The 22278-nt window shown below is 42.6% G+C and overlaps 1 protein-coding gene across 2 annotated transcripts in view; it reads left to right on the top strand.

The window, feature by feature from the left end:
* THAP4 (THAP domain containing 4) overlaps window positions 1-22278 on the top strand; it is a 379695-nt gene that overhangs the window by 235073 nt on the left and 122344 nt on the right. For both annotated transcript variants that reach the window (XM_078665684.1, XM_078665685.1), the window contains one exon: window positions 5614-5717. In XM_078665684.1, the coding sequence (XP_078521810.1) occupies window positions 5614-5717 (104 nt within the window). The remainder of the gene's footprint in view (window positions 1-5613; window positions 5718-22278) is intronic.

Below are 22278 nucleotides of genomic sequence, written 5' to 3' on the forward strand. Positions count from 1 at the left end.
TTTGGCAGTAGCAGCTATTCCAATTTCGTGCACTGAAGCAGTTATGATTGACTCCTCACAAAAAGTAGCAGGAAAAGTGATCTTGGGGAGAATTTTACATTGGGTGGATGAGGATCAGGTCCTATCAAAGTTTCAAGCAGGCTTTCGCTCAGGTACAGGGACTATTGAGCAAGTCTTTCGCCTAACACTTTTGCATTGGAAGATCGTGGAACTGGGCAAGGGCAGTCTTTATTTGGCCTTTATTGATCTAAAGACTGCCTTTGACCTAGTTCCTAGGGAGGAACTTTGGAGGGTTCTGCATGGTCTGGGCTTGCCCCCGTATATCCTCCACCTCCTCATCAAACTCCATACCAACAACTTTGCCCAGGTGCGTTGGGGGAGAAATGGGGAAACAGACAGAATCCCGGTTTGTAGGGGTGTTAGGCAGGGTTGCGTGCTAGCTCCCACACTCTTTTCTCTATATCTAAATGGTGTGGTGGAGCATCTGCTTCAGGAACCTGCGGATGCACCCTGTCTGGGGGGCGATCGGACCCCAACATTGTTGTTTGCGGACGACACCCTCCTAATTTCTAAAACCCCACAGGGGCTTCAGAAACTGCTGACCCGTTTTCAGGACTTCTGTGTTGCTAGAGGGTTGGTGATAAATGTAGAAAAAACAAAATATTTGACACTACGCCCACCTAAGAAATTGGGTCGCCCACCAACTTTGAACTCGATCCCCCTGGAGAAAGTATCTGAATTCGATTACCTGGGCTTACGATTGAATGACAAGATGAACTGGTCTTCCCACATCCACAAGATGGTCCTTTGCCATAAAAGGGTGGGGGGTGCCCTCTTAAAGGAATATTATACATCTTCCAGATCCTCAGTGGCGCCCGCAGTTGAGATCTACAGGGCAAAGGGGGTTACCTCTGCCCTGTATGGTGCGGAGCTATGGGGGTATTCAAATGTGGACTTACTATCCAAGGCGGAAAATAAACTCCTAAAGGACCTTTTAGCCCTCCCTATGAGCACTCTTACAGTTCCGGTGCTTTTGGACTTGGGCTGTAAAAGCATTAAAAACCAGGCTCGTCTTCGCCCGTTGCTCCTATGGTGCCGCATATGGAGGGTTTCGGAACTAAAATCCTATGCCAAATGTCTATCAGAAGTAATGGACATGGGGGGCTGGAACAAAATTAAGTGGCTATGGGATACAAAAAATCTTTTGGGGGAATTGGGCCTGGGCCACTGTTGGTCTACAAAATCTGCTCCCCCAAAGGAGGTCCTCAAAAAACTTTACTGGGATTGGGTTTTTTTCCAGCAGAGTACGAACCCCAATCACTGTAATTCTACAACGGCGTTCCTTAGAATAAAGGATGTGGCACTATACGAACCTTATATGGACTTTATCACCATGCCACTGGACAGGACACTATATTTTAAGTTCAGAGTTGGCACTCTTCCGGTAGGAGCAACTGTATCAAAGTGGAGGTCTCACGCTCATCTGTCCCCCTTTTGTGCGAGTTGCCCAGCCAGGTTAGAGACAATGGCCCATCTGTTGTTCGAGTGTCCGGACTATACATGCCCAAGGAGGTTCTGGTTGAAACCCCTTTTTTTACGCCTTGGAACACGTTTACATTCGGTGGCCTTTCGGATTTTACAGACTGACACTTCCCCCCCTTATAATTTGTGGCGTCTCCAAATTTCTAAAATGTTGTTGGTTGATCCATTCCAAAAGATTGTCCATATCTGTTTAATTGTTTTTTAGCTAATTTAACTTAGGGGTTCCCCTAAAGTTTTATCTTTTTAAATGTATGACATATTTCTACTTTTGAAACGTTGTTTTTTTATATGATTGTGATGCTGTAAGATATCTTGTATTTCGAATAAAGCTTTCAACAACAACAAGTTATTATTGGCTTCTTACCCACATCGCTGCGGCGGCTATTCCGCCGCAGCGCTAAGGGGGTGGGGCGGCCGCGCGGCGGGCGCATGCTGGTGACGGAACCGCTCCGTCACCAGCCGCGGTTGGGCTGTGCTCATGATGGAGCGGTTCCGTCATGGCCCCGCACGCTCAATGGAATGCCGAGCGCAGGTGCGGAATCCGCGCAGGCGCGGCGGCCGGGCCATGACGGAACCGCTCCGTCATCAGCACAGCTCCACCGCAGCTGATGACGGAGCGGTTCCGTCATCAGCATCGAAAGAGTTAAAAAAGGGTAAGCCTGAGCTAGATGCTCATTCTTATCGACCAATCAGCCTCTTAAACCATGATTATAAACTTTTTAAAAAGATTTTAGCAAATCGTATAGCCCTGGTAGTACCCACGATCATTTATAGTGATCAAATTAGCTTTATTTTGGGGAGACAGATGGCAAACAATACACACTATCTAATTCAGGTGAGAGATTACTGTTCAAAATCGAACATCAAAGCGGCTATTATAATGGTGGATGCAGAAAAGGCATTTGATCGCATCCAGTGGAATGTTTTGTTTACAATTTTAGATAGACTTGCTTATCCAGCTGCGCTCATTTCAGTGGTTAAAACTTTGAGGGAGCAAAGGCGAGTATAATTATAAATGGCTACACAGCAGGAAATATCACTATAAGCTGTGGGACTCGTCAGGAATGCGCCCTTTCGCCAATTTTGTTTTCACTGTTAATTAAACCACTAGCCTGCGCTATCCATCAGGACCCCAATATTAAAGCTCCGATTCCTGTGACAATCTAAATTAAAGCTGTCCTCCGACGATATGTTGCTTTATCTAGCTGCAGATAAAAAGTATGTAGTAAACATAGTAAAAAATGTATGAGTTTTCTAAATTGTGAGGGTACAAGATAAATCAGAAGCTCTTCTTTTTAACTGCAGTATGAATATGCTGCCTCTTACTATGCAACCTCAGTACTCCCCCGGTACACCTGTAAGATACCTAGGCATATTTGTAAACACCAATATAAACGATTTGTTTAAGCTACAGTTCAAATCCAGCTTAGAAAAGATTCATAGGATTTTAAGTCAATGGCAGAATGTCTCCATGAAAATGATGGGACTAGTAGCCCTGGTAAAAATGTATTTGCTACCTTTGTTATTATTTGTGTTGGCAAACATTTTGACTAAAGATCCACAGTCATTTTTCATATCAGTAGATACGGCTATTTGATATTTTATTTGGCAGTGTAAAAAACCCAGATTAAAAATGGCTGCTATCTTGAGGACGGAGGGGTGGCATTGCCCAATGCGAAGTGTTATGTGGTGTCATTTCTCAAATGGCTTGTGAGGTTTTATTCCAGTATTCCTAGTGACGTAGTTTTTATTTAGAACAAATGGTGAAACCATCTGAAATTGTTTAGCCCTTTTTTTAAACAAATCCCAAGGCTTCCAAAGAAGTCAAGATATAAGACACCACATGTTATTGTAGAAAGGTTCCATTGGATGTGGGAAAAATGGTAAATTCCTAGGCTTCACCCCAGTTGAAAATAGCAGAATGAAGGCTTTTGGGTTTGTGCTTATCTACTCAAATGTGCAATAGGTGGGGTAGGCTGGGGTTTCGGAGGATTCAAGATTATTTTCTTAATAATGAATTCTCGCAATGGCAGCAAATGGTTAACTTGAATTCTGCTCTCAGTCCCTCCATTTGTTTTAGTTTTTTTCAAACCAAGACATTTTGTGCAGACTTTGCGATAAGGGAGGGATCTTTTATAGAACCACCAGTACAGTCTACGTTGTGTCTAAATTAATGGGCACAGGAAACTGGTACATATTGCTGCGTTCTAAAGGTAAAGAGATGTTAATATCCGTGATTTTACAGCGAATTGAATCTTCAACAGGATGTAAGCTGGATTTTTTGCAATGGACATATTTTAGTCCCATCAACCCTAAGGCAGTGTGAGTTGCCAGTATAAGAAGAATTTATTATTTTAGTTAATGGATGTTGTATCACACTCCAGCTAAAATGCATACACTTTATCCTGGTGTTGAGACTAAGTGTTTTAGCTGTAACAATGGGAATTGGGACTGGCTCCATACTATATTTTTACCTGCAATCATGTTATGGGGTTCTGGCGAGACGTAGTCGTGGAAATTAGTGCAAAACGTAAGCTTAATATTTCACCAGACACATATGAAGCATTGTTTGGGATACTGACTCGCTAAGGAGATATATCTATCAGTCAGCGTCCGCTAATATTTATCTCCATGTTGGTAGCCAGATCATTAATCTTAGCAAACTGGAAATCTGACACAGTTCCCTCTTTATCCCAGTGAATTAATAAGATTCATAGAGTGCATACCTATGAAATACTATATGGGAGACGTTTAGAGTCTAATCATAAAATGGCTAAAATCTGGAAAAATTAGGAGGAGTAGACATGAATATTGTATTGATTTAAATGCTCGTAGAACTGTGGGAGGGATTAATGGAAGGACTGGGTGGTTTTGTATCATTTGTACATTTGATTTGCTTTGCATTCTTGTAAATTGAAAAAGGCTATTTTCTCTATCTAAGGATCATGCTGCATCTGTATAAATAATATATATATATATATCAAACTTCCTACTTATAGAAATTCCATATGTGAAACAAACATTTCTTTAAATGCCACCTCTCTCATAACCTGCAAGGTCTGCAAAAGTATTGAAACTAGAGTTGATTTTAGTGATACTAGAGATGATTTGGTTTAATTGTGTATTACAAATAATCAAGTGACTTCAGAATTATTCTATTTAATCCAGTTTGAGTGCCAAGGGAAGTAAACATTGTATCCAGTTCTCAGCCTGTTTTTTAATTCTACAAGGTTCAGTTGATTTTAGAATGGCAGTCACACTGAAAATAAACGAAAAGAGCCACTTGCACATTTGCTGTATTTTAACTGCTGTTTAAAAGTAGAACATTGATTCTGACACAGGAAAAAAGAGAAACATTGCCCAGTGCTGTACTTCTTTGTATCTGTTAACGAAGATTTTGTATCAAGGCTTGACTGTATTTCCCTGTTTTAGTGGAAGAAGATGTTTATCAATTTGAAGAATGAACACAATGAAGATTAATTTTGTGAACATGCAAAGAAAGAATGTGAACAATAAATATGTTCACTGAACTTTGTTAAAGATTTGTATTAGTCTCACTACGTGGTTAAAAGTAGAACATGTTGCTGTTTGATAGACTGTGTGAGTAGCAATATTGAGCTTTTCTTTTGCCATTTACTACTCTTGTCTATTTAAGGCAAATTAGAGATGGGTAGTTATCCCTCCAAAATAGTTGATAAAATGTGGTCCCCGGGGAAATTGATTGGCTGGCTGGGAATTCTGGCTTGCTGCAAGGGTCTTCCAAAAGCAGATGCACCTATTTCTATTACTGAACGCTTTGATGGCTTCCTAAGAAGACGCCCATCGTCCTGCTCATATATCTTCCACCTTTGAAGTCCCTATGTGCTGTTTTCATAAAACACTGCTGTTTCTATTTCACAGTGCTTCATTCCATGTTTGGGCAGTGTTAGGAGATCGGAGAGCAGTCATGTGCCATACAGATAATCGAGATATGCCGCCTGCAAGCACTGCTTTTTCCATGCACTGACTTTGTCGTGTATAGCTATTGTAGCACACAAAATGCCTTAGTAATCCCTTTCTTTTTCACTATAGGCATTGTCGAAGTGGAGGAGGGGGAGTTGAATGGGCAAGAGCTGACTATTGCTTCTCACTCCATCGCCAGGATGTCTTTTGCCAAGGAGCCCCATGTTGAGCAGGTGAGAGCACAATTCTGGAGGGCATTAGAATGTCCTCCACACCCCAAATACAACTGTCCATTGACTCGCTTACCATTCAGGGACAGGCTGCATGAGGTAGACCATTACACCACATCCCCAAGCATGTATACAGTGAAGTGGGGAGCCAAAGACTCTGCTTCATTGATCATTGTGTTATATGTATTCAAGTCTGACATATGCTCCCCTGTTAAGGAGAATATATCAGATTATTATAATGTACTCTTTAATAAACTTTTCGATTGCAGGATTAGCAAGACTGAGTTTAGTCGAAGGCAGTGAAGATTACTACAGATGGAAATTTGTTTAACACTTTAAAGAAGTCCAGCCAGGAAAAAAATGCATACATGGCTTGAACATTTTGCACAAATTGTCATTCTCAGTTGTCCCGGTTTCTGCTCAGTGGGAAATGGTGGTGCTACTGGCCACAATGAGCCATAACCAAAAACTCGAATTTGGAAGTTATTTATTGCATAGAAGAGTTAGATAAAATGGAAATTCACAAACTTGTTGACATAATAAATGCATAAAATCGATAAAAGTGGACAAAGATTTCTAAAACTAGAATCGGTGACGTCAAGATTTTGACGGTAATAGGTGAGATCGAAGAATGTCATGAATTTACCAATAAATCTGTAATTGTTCATTGAGAAATAATACATAGACTGCACAATAGTTCTGATACTGGCTTTAACAAATGCCTCTCAAAACGTTTCCCCTCATATCTAAGAAAGATAAATTCTTATTCGAGTCCTCCTAATATCCACACAGTTTGCAGCTGTTTGACAGTGTGCACTGAGATTTCCGAGCACCATCAATTTTGAAAATTGGAATGGAAAGCAAACGAAGTCTCAGGTATTTCCTTTTGCAGGAAGGCTCAAGAAAATAATTTAAATAGTTCTGCTTCAAGTTATTTTAGGTGTAATAGTATTGTCTGCATGTTTTAAATCTTTAAAAGATCATTTAGTTTACAAATAAAACTTAGATTGGTCTTTGTTAGTTCTTTACGTTTCGATCAGGGTGTTAGTCAAATCTGTAAATGATGGCAATTGATTTTCTGATTATGTTCACAACTTTTATTAGGCTGGGCTCCTTTAATGAACTTCTGTTTTGGAAGTTCTTTAACTATCAACCCTCTGATGGGATTTTCCTTGGCCTAGGAGAAGTCCCAAACAAAATGTACAAGGGCATCCGCCTGAAGGGCGGGTAAAGCGGGAGCAAAAGCTCCAGGCGTATTTTGCTATAAGGTGTAAATGAGCGTATATTCAATAACGGCCTATCCTAAGTTGTAAGTAATTTGGTTTTGTATTCCTCTGGGGCATTTTCACAATTTTCTACACGAACCACTGAGGGAGGTAGAGACGTTTCGAACTCCGCGCATATCACAACGCGGGCTTTGTCGCGTTCAACAGGCATCCATTTTGAACTACAGCCGCCTTTGAACTACAGCCGCCTTTTGAACGAAAGCGGAGCTAAGACATACTACGGTTTCCGCCCATTCCTGCGTTTCTCCGAGCGCTCTGCGAAAGCTAAACGAACAACCGGCTTTATCAACTGTAACATCGTTTTGAATGGAAATAACGGAGAACGTTTGGGGTTTCCCTCGCTTTTAAAAGTTGATGAAAAGTAGTTGTAGGTAGAAGTAAGATGGAAGCAGTGAATACTGTCTAAACAGTTATCACATACCGACTCCGGATATTAGAGGAGAGGTGCCTTACTCCCTTCATCTACCACGAACCTATCGGTCCATAATCTCTTTTTTTAGAAAAAGTGGCTGAATATCGATCTGTCCTGATGAAGACAAATGACTTTGTCGAAACGCGTTGACACACAGCCTTATTTTTCATAAAACCAGAGAATTTATTTTTAAGAAAAAGCCCCTTTTTTATGTATATCGATATGTCTGCTTTATATTTATTAATGAAAAGCCACATGAAGTAATAATTACTCGTATTGTGGAACCTCTTTTATTGAATCACATGTATCCATACATCTTTTATATTTATATTAAAAATTAACTTTTTTGATATCACTCCAGTCCATTGCTTTAATTTTATCGATTATGTGTTTATGAATATGTTTCTCTGAATAGCCAGCTTTTTGTTCTAATTTTCTGCCTGGGTAGATACCTTTACACAAAAAAGCATTTTCACAATTTGACACTTCCGCAGTTGGAAGCTTTGGTGAGACACTTGATCACTTTGATTTTCATAAAATTTTTATAAAAAAAAAAAAAAATGAATTGTGGCTAGCAATTGTTTCTATGCCCTCTCGTGAGATTTGAGGTGTTTATTCTGTTGGATCAAGAGAGAATGCTAAATGTTTTTGGTGTGCTTCATGCTCTTGCTGTATTTGTAGTAAGCCAATTAGTTGTTTGTGTGATGTGGTATGATTGATTCGGATTTCTGCTTTGTCCGTCCATTGTGTGTGTTGTGCTGTGAGATATAATTTGTTTAAATAAATGATTATTTCCATATTCAGATAACAGCTTGATTGAATATTATGAGCATGTAGGTGGTCCCCAGGTCAAGTGAATATCATGCACATCATTAATTGCTATATTCAGTAAATCAAAATACTGTCTTACTAGCGGAGGACTTTATACTGTAAATACCCGAGGGATGAGGCCCCTTGGTTGTCATACCTAAGTGGACACTATAACAGCCTATGTGGGAATGTTCACGCTAGTATTTGGTTTTGCAGTTCCAGTGTTCGAACTATTGAAGATCCCAATCCCCCCCCCATTTTCGTGTCTCCAGGAAGAGGTAGTATGAAAGCGTAATTTATCTGGAAAGCAAAAGCAAAGATCTAAAGAAGCAAAGTTTTATTTGCTCTCAGCCCGGGGTGGAAATATACAGATTGCAACCTGTCAAATGGTTCGTCTTCAAGTTCAGATGCCCCTTATATAGGTTTTAACTCGCATTGTCTAGCACTATAATTGTTTATCTTATCATCAACTTACAGCTGCGAAGTTAAATCATTAAAAGAAAGATAGTTATATTTCAAAGGAAAAATAAGTCTGTTAGCAAACTAACTTTACAGCGTTGACATTCGGGTCTCCTATCTCCGTTCCAAGGTCTTTGGCTGAAGCAAACGACCTTCCATATGCCAGCATCCTAGCAGCCCTCAAAGTTCATATCACAGTTACATATTTGTAAAAGTTACATTTCCAATCACATGCCACTTTTATGTAACTTAACACCATTTTCACTAACGAGCATTATGGCAGAACATTAATTGCAAAATAACGAATTATTTTTGGGGGGGGGGGGGGTTCCTTAAAGTTTAAGGCCTTAAAGCATACATAGCTGAGATAAAGCAGCCTTACATGCAGATTGCACCTGGGTTTTATAATTAACTTAGCAAGACAAAAGCTTCACATTTTATCTTCTTAAGTGGCCATTTTCAGATAAACATGATTATGTATCTGAAAACTATTCTAACAGCACAATTCGTAATGGAGACTCTATTGCTAATGTTTTAACAATTGTTCAAGTCAATATATATATTTTTTTTAGCTTCTACAGTAGTATTTCCAATTTGTGCCTTGCAAATTCGAGGAGATGCATTAAAATATGCGCAGATGTTAGAGAACTGGATAACTTACATTTCTACCACCATCCTGAATATTTCAGGAAAATGTATTTTTGCGTGCCTTGCCCTAGACAAGCCAGGCAGGGGGAAATGCAACAGAGGGATTATCAGTGTGCATGAGTCATCTGCTTGTTCAGTAAAAGAGGGAGGACATGGGTGTAAAGGGGACTGAGTATAGGAAACATCAGCCATGAAATTATAATGAAGGGAGATGTGTTGGCTGGCAGAAATCAAAATGAAGAAGGAAAAAACGGTTTGGCTCATCATTTTACGCAGGGGTGGTTCTGTCTGCCTCCTCCAACCCCGCCCAGGGCCTTATACAAATGAAAATGGCTCAATAAACCTCACACATCATTGCAGCAAATCTGTAGCAATCTGGAGTGGGATTGAGCAGTCTGCTCACTTACCACAGGAAAATGCATCGGACCATCCATGGAGCCCAGCCCTTGGATCACCTCCTGCAGGCAGGAAACTTTGGCCAAACCCTCCTTCACTTAACGGAGGCAGCCATGAAAAAAACAAACCAAGATCTCAGAATGGAAATTCGTCCACTATTAAAGGTTGATACTAGCTTCCTGTGGCCTCTGCCTCTAACTATGGCCCACGGCAATGCACTTTTCACATACATTTCTGCATTTTCAGGGCATCCATTGCACATGCATCCTATAAAGGGTGTCTGTTGAGGGCGCTATCCTTTTTGACTTATTGGAATCAGTTGTGGACTAGGGGGCCAGCCATTATACCTAGATTATCACCAGAGTCATAAAAATGCTTCCAGAATAAGTAACAGCAAGGCCAGTATGTCTCGCCCTGTTGACCATTTGGCTTTGCCAGTGTTTTTTGCCGTTTGCTGTGCAACATCACAAAAAACATACAATGATGTGGCTGCTGCCACAGGCTGTGTTTTTCTCCAGGCATGCACGTGTCCCCATGCATGTGTGGGCCTAAGGAATGATGCAGGGCCCTATTTTGTTTTTTATTTACTTATCTCATATGGGGGTGGCACTTAAATGGGTAATTAAATAAATAAAAAATAAATGTAATTTTAATTGAGTTAAAGCACATTTCAGATAGCGGAGACGCACAGCAGCAAATGGCAGCTCACAAAACAAATTCAATCAGAAAATTCAAATGATAGCCAGATTGGGGGTAACGGAGGAGAGGGTGGAGTTGCCAGCCAAGGTGGAAGCAACCAGAAGTGGACGTAGGGCGAGGGAGCATTATGTGCCTAAAAGTGCATTTAGAAGTTGGAGTGGCCCGGCAGCAAACAGCAACTGCCAGGCCCTACAAAAAAAAGTTATATATATATTTTAAATGACAACAAAGAGTGGGGAGCTACAGAAGAGTGAGTCATGTGTAAGCAATAGGGATGGGTATTTGATGAGGGGTAAGCGGCACAATTGAGAGAGTAAGAAAACACTTGCATTTTCATTGAGATCTTAAACAAAAAGATAGTTCCCTAAATGTGAGCAGTAGATGGCTCAAGTCAGCAAAGCAAAAGACTGATAAAGATGCCCTGATCCAGGGGTGGGACAAATACAAGAAGAGAAAAGCAAGTCATCGAAAAACAGCAAGCAAATGTGTGACAATGAAATCAGACTATGATAAGTTGGGGTGGGCTAAAAGTCGACTATAGTTCTTTTGGTATGGTCCACAAGAGGCCTTTAGCAACCAAAGCTACTATCTATCTGGTATGCGTGACCTAAAAATCCTTGCAATATGGTGAGTTTGCTAATGAATGATTATACTGTGTACCCATTGACTAGCAAGAAGCTGCAGCGCCATGAGAAGCTGAAGACCTAGCTATTCAGCTAACAGCCTGACTAGTCAAGGCTAAACATACACACCTGCTCAGTGGCAGGGTACCCTTGTGGATAGTGGTGTTTTTTACAGATACACATAACATAACGTGCTATGTTTTAAATATGATTGCGACTGGCATGCTTCTAAATCATACACTGTTAGTCTAAATAATATATTTTATGTACTTGTTTTAACAAGCCAAATTGTTTCCCAACTACTTTTGAAATTATTTTTAAGTTGTGTAGATCTCTATAAATTGTTTGTTTTGTATTTCCTAGAAGCTTTTATTTCTCACATCTCCGTGCTGTTTAACCTCCGTCATAAATATCCTTTACAATAAGTATTGTACTTTGATTAACTTTAAAATCCTCTGTTGATATCTGTTCTGCAATACCACCGTATCTGAAATGTAAGGCTCCTTAAACCCTGAGATGTTAATTGCAGATTGATAACATAGGACCTGCTCAAGAGATATAAAAAAACAATCTACTCTTCTTCTCAAATTGGTTAAATACTTTCTGCTAGTTTATCAATGTAGCAGAACACTCAAACATACAGTATAGCACCAAGCTCGCTATCACTGTATAAACAAGTCAACGTTGTGGTCTACACTAAAGGATTTGTTCAGACGTGAAAATTCAGTTTCAGTCTTGCAACAAAAACTTTCACATCTTGGTATCTGTCTTTAGATCTCTCAAAAGTTTAAAAGCATCACCAATGCCTTCTAGCCATCCACCTGCTACAACTCTCACGTGCAAACTGAAGCTTCTGAGATATGCTCATCTTCCCTACACATCACCATGACTCATGATGATAGTCCTCTTGATGCTTCTTCTCAAGATTTTTTTCACTCATGTCATCTTTGTTGTTGGTTCTTTCCTTCACAATCATCCGAATGATGCCCATATGGCTTCTCTGCCTTAACACACCTCAACACAACCTCCAATTTAAGGTGATATCTTAACACACTCGCCATCTAAAGGTCAAGTGATGTCTCTCATGAATACACTTTACCCCTTTGCTAATTACTTTCACATGTCATTCTTTTACAGGTGGTGTCTTCACATATGACGGCAGACATTCTTTTATTCCCACAAAAACACTTCACCATATTCCAGAAGACAAAACTTCTGCCAGCCCGACCATTTCCCATTTAAAATGATCCTACACTCACAAAATAGACTCCATCGTTAAAATAAATGTTTTTAAAATTTGATCTAAACCCAGTGCTTCATTTGTGCTAGTGCTTGGCACAGCCACCTTTTTCTAAACATTGCCACATATTTATCCACCACATAGTGGCGCTGTATGCTTATTTTATTTTAGCATTATTGCTCATTGTCAAATTAATATATTGTTTGAAAACTAGCAGATAGTTACTGCTGTCACTGGCATTTGACAATTTACAAATTAAGCACTGCATAAGCGACTGCAGCAAGCTAACCGTTACCAGAAATCTTAGTCAGATTAGGGGCACACCTCAACTCTCCACGTACACATCTCTGATACCGTTTATTAAATATCCCCACTGACAAAATCTGTCTCGCACTTTCACCTTCTTGTATTCCATATCATTTTATTTAGTAGTTCTATGTGAATTCTAAAAACACCCAAAAGATTGACGGCTGTGCACAAAATTATTTTTCTCTGTGATATTATGCTAAGCAGAAAACACTCTATTAATTATGAGTCCCATAAAAACTCTACATTAGACTAACATGTCATGTCACATTGCAAAACACCAAATGAATACCAAACCGACAGATGCAATCCAAAGGCAATGGCATTTCCAAAATAATAACAGAGTTGCCTGCCAGTCTAACTTAAGAAACATCTCAAACCCAAATGTGGAGAGGATGTAGCTTAACGGCTAGAGTGGTCGACCTCGAATCTGGGGAACCGGGTTCGATTCTCAGCAGCCCCCTGTGAACACTCCAAAAGGCAGAAAGGAAAACATACTAGACTTTTCTTTAGAATTCTAAAGCATTACCTTTTCAAGAAAAGACTTGACATGGACCAAAATCTCCTTAAAGGGCAGTTTAGTATTGTAAAAAACCAATCCACCAAACAGGCTCTAAGCAGGCATTGAAACAAATAAGCAGTCCAAAATGTGATGACTTTGCTGAAAACTTCTTGTAAAAAATCGACAAAGGAAAAGAAATTGACATGGCTCCCAAAATACTATAGTTTATCTCTAACCAAAGCTCTTAAAATGGTGCGCCTTCACACTCACTAACATCCAGAGTACGAAAATAAGTGAAATTCTAGAAACTAGACCCTCTGATTACTCTTTCAACCCAGTTCTTCCACATATGGCTAAGACTTATGCAGTTGCCCTTTTTCCTCCCTGGTATAGTAAAATAGATACTTCCCTTGAACATGGCTCTGTTCCAGACTGGCTAAAAATAGGCCAGTGCTGAAGAAGCTACATGCCAACCCTAACAAAACTGACTTCTTAAGAGCCAACACTGACCTCCCTTACCTTGCCAAGTTACCAGAAAAATGTGATTGTTATGCAGCTGAAAGCATGACATCTTGGGTATATATCAATGAGGATTTAAACCTCGGCATAGTACTGAAACAAGCCATCCATGTATAGCAGATGACCCCACAGACTTTTTCATAAAGGAGCCTCCTGCTTACTAGTACTCTTAGATTTGTCATCCACATGTTATACTTTCATTTATGATCATTACTTCACAGTAGACTAGACATTGATGATAAAGTCCGGAAATGGTTCAGCTCTTACCTCTCAAATTGATTCTAGTGTGTGAAACTTGGTGGTGACTCCTTCAGATTAACACCAACAACTTTTACAGTTCCCCAGGGTTTGATGCACTCACCCTTACTACCCATCGCATATGCTGAACCCCTCTAGTTGAACTGTTATGTTATGTTAACCGGATTTATTACGCGCACAGATGCCCCAGCAAAGGGGCGTCCTGGCGCGAGAACACAACCAAAAACCGGACAGAGACTAAGAACACAACACAGCAAACAAAACTAGGGGACCAGGGGAAAGAGGAAGGTTTTTACTGCCTTCCTAAAAGCAGAAAGCCCCTCGATGGCACGGATATGCACAGGCAAAGAGTTCCACAACTTGGCGGCAAGAACTTGGAAGGAACGTCCGCCTGTCCTGGATCTCTTAAAACGAGGAACGATAGCAAGATGAAGAGCAGAGGACCTCAGAGTACGAGCTGGCACATAGGGAGAGATTAAATGCTGAAGGATCGGAGGGGAAGAAAGTTTAAGAATTTTGAAAGTTAGGATCAAAGATTTAAACTTTATTCTCTGTGCCACCGGGAGCCAATGAAGATTATAGATGGTTTTCCTGGCTGAACAGAATTTGGGCAAGCCAACCAGAGCCCTGGCGGCGGCGTTCTGAATGCGTTGGAGGCGAGAAAGCTCAGCCTGGTTGACTCCAAGAAAAAGAGAGCTAACATAATCCAGTTTGGACAGGATCATGGCTTGCACGATAAGCTGACGAGTGGGAGCGTCAAAAAATTTGAAGGTGGACCGAAGCTGACGCAAAATCCCAAAGCAGGAAGCAGCGGTCTTTTTTGTATGGGTGGTGAAACTCAAATGGGAGTCAAACCACACCCCAAGATTCTTTACTTCAGCAACAGGGATAGGAATAGGTCCGAGCTCTTGAGGCCACCAGCTATCATCCCACAGATGAATTTGCTTTCCCACAATGAGCACCTCGGTTTTTTTTGCGTTCAATTGTAGGAAATTGTCATTCATCCAATGTGCCACAGAGATAAGTCCCTCACGGAACTTGGCTGCCTCGAGATCGGAAGCCCCACTAATCGCAACCGCCAGCTGAGTGTCGTCTGCGTAGGACACGATGGAGAGGTTCCCACGCATGGCGACATCAGCTAGCGGCTGGACATAAAGATTGAATAGAGTGGGGCTTAGAGCCGATCCCTGTGGTACTCCCTGGGCAATCGCATGTGGTTTAGATTCGAAGGGGGGAATGCTGACCCTGAAGGAGCGATCAGATAAAAAAGATCTGAACCAATCAAGGGCCACCTTATCTACCCCAGCCTCAACCAGACGTTGAAGTAAAATGTCATGGGAGACAGTTTCAAAGGCGGCACTTAGATCGAGAAGCACAAGTGCCGCCGTATGACCCGAATCAACCAACATGCGAAGGTGTTCAGCCATGTACAGGAGCGCAGTCTCAGTACTGTGACCGGGCCTGAAGCCATTCTGCGTAGGATCTAAAATATTCGCAGAATGAAGATGGTTTGCAAGAGTGGCATTTACGTGAGCCTCAGTCAGTTTGGCAGCCCACGGGAGGAGAGAAATGGGACGATAGCTTTCAGCTTTACCAGGATCTAAGGTAGATTTCTTCAAAATAGGAATTACCTGCGCCTGCTTCCAGGCGCAAGGTACGGAACCCGAGGATAGAGACAAATTGATAAGCTCACAAAGCGGGGGAAGACAGAGAGAGGAGGATTCCCTAAATTGTGAGGGCCGCAAAGGATCTTTGGGCGAGCCTGATTTCACTCTAATAGCAAGCTTATCAACTTCTTCCATAGAAAGCTCTGGAAAGTAGGATAGTGCCATGGAGGTTTTAACCGTAGCCGTACTATACTGCCGAGAGCCAGTAGAACTGGGAAAAGTGCGATAAATCCCTTCCACTTTATTGATGAAAAAGGTGGCCAGATCCTCGCAATGAGAGGGGGAACTGATCGCCATATTGGAAGTTCTACAGGTGGCAAGGTCTTTCAGTGCTTTAAAAATAAGTTTGCTAGGATTGCTACTCGCACTGAACTCACGAGAAAAATACGAAGCCCGGGCCCTACAAATGGCTCTATGGTAATTTTTGGTGGTAGTGCGGTACACAGCTTTACTGACCGGGTCGTAGGACTTACGCCACAGTCTTTCGGCTTGTACTACTACATGAACTTGAATTATCTTTCCACCAATATGGAGAGGATAAAGAGAAGCATGCAAAAATGCACAGCACAAATAACATACTGATCCGAACTACTTTCGTGCCCGTTTAAGCTTAGATGAGACACATGAAACTCAAACTTACCTAAACTTAACTCACAGATAACCTGAACCTCTCTCCCAAACCCGATCTACTGCTTCCATCAGAGTAGTTAGAGATTTCAAATGAACCCACATTCCTCCAAAAGTAGTGATGACAACCAAATCTCTAATCATCACCGTGTACTCCAACTTTGACCTGAAGTTCAAATTACTCACGTTTCTTGAGGTGCTTACCACACAGTCAGAAACATCAGACATTTCCTCCCAAAAGGAGGAGGCCTGAAGACCATCAAATAAACAGTAATATCACACATTGAATATAGAAATGCCTTACTCGACCCCCCATCCCCCAAAGCTATTTTGTATTCTGCTGCTCTTCTGAACTCTTTAACCAGAAAATTGTATCACAGACAAAGGACTATACCCTGGCGTTCACAACTACTGTCTAAACAAGATCATCATACCAAGAAGGGACAGAACATTGAGAAGCAAAATGCTTTTCACTTATTTAGTGGGTGCACAGAGGCCTAAGCCTGTCCTTGACATGAGTTTGATCTTGGAAACTTCCATTCATTTTACTGACCATGGACTACTGTCCTTGCCATGGGTTTAGCATATTGAGTGGTGGTAACAGTGTATTGTGAATCCTTAGTTGGTACTAAGCCTTTTTATCTGTCTCTAGAGTGGAGGCATCTTGGCCTTCATATGAAGTTCTGCTTCTATGCGCTAACCCAGACCCTAGCACTAGCATCCCAGATGTATTCAGTGCATGTTTGTGTACATGAAATGGGTGGTATATGCATTGTGAGTTTGAGTGAACCAAAATAATGGAGGGCTGTGGGATCTATTTTGGAAATCCCGGATCTGGCCTTGTGCACAAGATGGAGGTGAGTTTGTTTTCCCAGACAGTCGAATAGTATGGATGACCTATCTGAAGCTGTAGAGAGGCGACAGAGACACTGATGTGGGAAAAAAGGAGGAATTGCTCTTTTTTTTGTTAACTTTGTTTTATTGAGTTTCTGACAAAGAAAAATACATTGTTAAACATCTTGTAACGCTGCAACCATCCCAAGGCCGACCAATGTCCCCCAGCCACCTCCCTAGCCCTTTCATTTTTTTGTTAAATGTGTTTATTGGTATTTGAAAATTCAACAATACAATCGGCACTTCATTACAATCAAAATGACTCTTCGATTTTTCACGGGTGGCATTACATCAACAGTTCGGTCATCAAGGACGTTATGGCAGTGCACGTAATTAGTTCGTGGACAGGATACAAGCGCCCAGGCGTGTCCTCCGATTAGGGAAACAGGAGTTAACATGCTTCACCCCTCTACAAGGGAGGGGACAAGCTTTGCATACCCAACCCAACTCCAAATGATAAGCATTTGCAAAAGAACAAGACAACTAACTGCGACACTGTCACCAAAGTACATTACCATTTGCCCCAATTCTCAGCCCCTCCAGCCCACGCCCCCCCTCCCCTTCCTGTGTTCCCACCTATTGGACTCGCAGGGCTCCCCACCAGGTATTGCCTCGCCGCTGCGTCGCATAGTGCACTGGGGGATGTGTCTGGTGTGGCGCTCTCTGCGCTCTCGCCTGTTGCGCCAGCCTAGTGCCCCACTGCCCCCTCCTCCATAGCGTCTCCTGCAGAGTGTGTAACATGTGTTCCCATCTCTCCGCCATAGGCACCTTACGGAGTCCCATCGTTTCCTCCCTCCGGATGGCTGTCCATTCTGCACGAGCCCATGACGAGAGTGACAGGATCCATGCCCTTGTGTTAGGTGGGTCCTTTGCCTTCCATCTTCTAGTGAGGAGTCGTACTGCCGTCACCATCCCCAGGTCGAGGAATCTAGACGACGCTTTGTCCTTAGGCGGCCTTTGGAAATGGTGCAGGAGATATCGGGCCAATTGCAAGGGATAATGCGGCCAGTGCTCCGTGCGAGTAGTGTATGAATGTCCCTCCAATAGGTGCCGAGGCTCGGACAGCGCCACAGGATGTGGAGGAGATCTGCGTTCACTTCTCCGCATCTGGGGCAGGACGCGTCCGCTCTGTGAAAGTATTTATTTACTAAGTCAGGGGTTAGATAGGCCCTGTGCACTATGTATACTTGAATTTGGCGGAACCTCATATTTCTGGGAATGCGGACCGGGCTTTTTAGGATCTTTCCCCATTGTCCGTCTGCTAACGCTCGCCCCATGTCTCTCTCCCATTTCGCCCGTAGCGGGGCTAAGTCCTGCCCCGTATGAGTCCGTAGGGATGCAGCAAACCATTTGACTAAATGCCTGCCTCTGCCCATAACGTGTAGGTACTGTACCGTCAAATGCTGCGCCGGCTCCTCCGCAACATCGCCCCATCTAGCCGCCATATGTGCCGTTAGGGACCTATGTATTAGGAAGCCCCCTGGGGGAAGCCCAGTGTCCGCGGCTTGCTCCCTAGCCCTTTCATGATCGCAGTGGTGCAGGCCAATTGCAATTAGAGTGTCCCGGGATGCCTGACTGGTGAAGTGTCTCTATTAGGTTCTCCAAGCAGAAACTCAGTTTTACGATAGAAACCACAAAACCCCCAGCCCCCTCCCACCCCTCCCGGATGTCGGAGCGCTTTACAAAAGAACCAATTAAATTACATCAGGACTTCAGAGGACAGGAGTTACATAAAAGTTAGAAACAGAAAAACTCTAAATTCACATAAGAATGGTAGTAAGTACGCACGTCTACTACAGATACTAGTGGTTAGTTACATATGTTCACTCAAGATCACATTCTAAAAAGCGATTAGGGTTGTACAATTATATATTACATATTTTCAGAGCATGAAATTGTTGCTATCGTTCAGCTAGTGTTTTTTTTGTTTGTTTTTTGCAGTTTATATAGCGCGAACTCGACCCAAAGGTATTGGAGCGCTTTACATGAGCTCCGGTTACGTTACACAAGGACACATTCATAAAAAAAAAGAAAAAGAAAAGAAAATAAAAAAAATTGAGTAGGCACAGGTAGATTAAATGATTTGCCCAGAATCACAGGATGAAGAGTCGACCCAGAGGCTCAAACCTTGGTTTCACCAGCTCCAAGGTCGGCAGCTCTGGCCGTCAGACCACATCCTCTCCATGTTACACTCACTGGCAGTGGACTTGGGTCTGTAGGGATCACCCAGGCGGTGGTGGAGATGGCCCTAGGGGTAGAATTAATTGTTTTATTTTTTATTTATTTATGTGATTTTATATAGCGCGGACTTTACCCGAAGGCATCAGAGCACTTCACAATAGAAACAGTAATGATATATGAGGAGAAAATTACAAGTGAGCAAATTACAGAAACAAACATTAAATTACATGAGGTAAAAGTGACAATTGTGAGCAAACCAAATACATGAGGTAGCAAACGGTGCAATACAAGAGGAGAAAGTGACGTGTGCTGGTTACAAGAGAAAACAAAGTACAAGTAGAGGTATAATACTGCAATATATGGCAGACACTCACGCACAAGAACAAACGTTACGTAGGCAATGGTGGCACTTGTGCAAGTTTCTAAAGCAAACAAAAAGTGAGAGGTAGCAAACCGAGTGTTACAAGAGAAAAGTGGCGTGTGCATGTTACAAAAGAGTACCAAACACAGGTACAAGGATAATACTGCAATAAACGGCAAACACTCCAAACACAAGAACACTTCCATAGTCATGGAGAATAGAATTTCCTATAGTGCAGGGTCTTCCTTCAGATAATAGAGAGGGCGTGAATTAAATTTGGAAGTGTCTTTGGAGGAGGAGAACTTTGAGGTCTGTTTTAAAGGCCTGGGAGGAGGAGGTGGTCCGGAGCTGAGGCGGAAGTGAGTTCCAGATTCTCACTGCGTTGCCTGAAAAGGATTGGGCCATCGATCTTTCCTTCTTGAAAGTGGGAGGTTCAAGCAGTAGATTTTCCGCATTACGTGATGGTCTAGAGCCTCCAGAGAGTTTCAGTTTATTCGCCAGGTAGCGTGGAGAGGAGTGCAAGGCTTTGTGGGTGATACAGGCAGTCTTGTAGATAGCTCTAGCCTCGATGGAAAGCCAGCAGAGGGAGGATAACATCGGTGTGATGTGGTCGCTTCTTTTGGCCCCATAAATGAAACGAGCTGCTGAATGGAGAACAGATTTAGGGGGGACAGGTGTGATCTAGGGAGGCCAGTAAGAAGAGAATTGCAGAAGTCCAGTCTGGAGAGGGCCAGCGATTGCACCAGCGTTTTAAAGTCTTGCTCCGGGAAAAAGCGACGAATTCCCCAAAGAAGGCGCAGTTGGTATCGAGCAGACTTTGCAATGGAATTGATGTGGGAGATTAGATTGAGTTTTTTGTCGAGTATGACACCAAGGGATTTTGCGCTGTCGACAATGATGGGTTTATTGTTAAGTAGATTCATCTGATCCCTCCATGATTGAACTGGGGAGGAGAGAGTGAGGAGGAGAGGAGGAGGAATTCGGTTTTGGAGGGATTCAGAATCAGTTGATGAGTTGACATCCAGTTTTGAATGGAGTCCAGAGTAGAGCTTGGGATGGCGAGATCGTGAGTGGAGGCAACCTTGAGGTAGATTTGAGTGTCATCTGCATAAAGATGATAGCGGATCCCGGATTTACTTAGGAGATTTCCCAGTGGTTCTAAATAGAGATTGAACAATGTGGGTGCAAGTATAGAGCCTTGAGGAACACCTTGACCTACCGCCAAAGGCAATGAAAGACTGTTCACTATTTTGATCATTTGGGATCTATCAGAGAGGAAGGAAGCAAACCATTTAAGCACGGTGCCCACCATGCCCATTCTCTGTGGAAGTGTTGAGGAGAGTGTTGTGATTGACAGTGTCAAAGGCTGCAGAAAGGTCAAGGAGAATTAGAAGACAGGACCCCCCAGAATCGAGTATCCTCAGCGCGTCATCAACCACTTGCAGTAGGGCTGTTTCAGTGCTGCAGTTTTGGATGAAGCCGGACTGACAATTGTCAAGAAGATCATTGTCCTTGATATAACGAGAGAGTTGTTTCGCTACACATCTTTCTGTGATCTTCGCAAGAAAGGGTAGGTTAGTGATGGGGCGGAAGTTGTTGAGGTCCTTCGCATCAGCAGTGGTTTTTTTAAGCAGAGGAGTGACCTGCCCAGTTTTGAAGGAGACAGGAAGGGAGCCTTGACAGAGAGAGAGGTTAACCAGAGTGGTCCAATAGGAAAGAGAATGGGTATAGAAGTCAATGGCAATGGCACTGGGGATGGGGTCCAGAGAATGGTTGGAGGGCTTTGTTTCGAGGATGCAATTGAGAAGGGCATCTTCAGAGATGGGGCCAAAGTTTTGCCAAATGGCTAAGGATTTGCGCTCCTCTGCAGGGGTAGGATGAGCGACCTGATCCACAAGGGATTTCACTTTTTCGTCAAAGAATATAGCGAAATCCGCTGCTTTCTTTGTAGAATCCTCCAACTTAGAGGTAGGGGGAGAGCAGTTAGGAGGCTTGATGAGATCAAATAGTTTTTTGGGTCTATTTTTGGCGGGTTCTGAAGTGCGACACTTTCCCAAGGAAGATGTGCTTGAGGTATTTGGATCTTGCTGAACGAAGCGTGGCCAAATTATCGGTGGAGGGCCCTTGCCTCCATTGTTTCTCCAGGAATCTTAGCTGCTTCCTTTCTTCATAGAGGGATTTGTTGAACCAGGGAGCTGAGGGAGTGGGCCTTATCTTTTTGCTTTGGAGAGGAGCAACGTTATTGATTTCGACTGCAAGGACTGTGAGGCACTGGGAGGTGAGTTCGTCAACATCAAGGTTTGGGTCTAGCCTAGGAAGTGATAACAAAGCTGATTCACAGAGGGAACCAACATCAATCTTTTTAGCATCACGGAACCAGGAGGTAGCCCTCTTAGGTTGGCCAAGAGTTGTAGAGTGAGACAGGTGAAGAGAGAATGGGATGAGGCGGTGGTCAGACCAGTCTACATGAATAGGGGTAGTGATAGAGACCATGCCTGCTTTAGAAATAACAAGGTCCAGGATTGAGCCCTTGGAGTGTGTTGATTCTGTGCAGTGTTGGATAAGATCGTTTGCAGAGAGGAAGGTGGCCAGCGAGTTCACAGAAGAGTCTTGCTGTGAGCCCCAGTGGAGATTGAAGTCACCCACGAAGGTCTGATTGTCACTTTGCGATAATTG

The sequence above is a fragment of the Lissotriton helveticus genome, chromosome 11, assembly GCF_964261635.1.
Source record: "Lissotriton helveticus chromosome 11, aLisHel1.1, whole genome shotgun sequence".
Classification (NCBI taxonomy): Eukaryota; Metazoa; Chordata; class Amphibia; order Caudata; family Salamandridae; genus Lissotriton; species Lissotriton helveticus.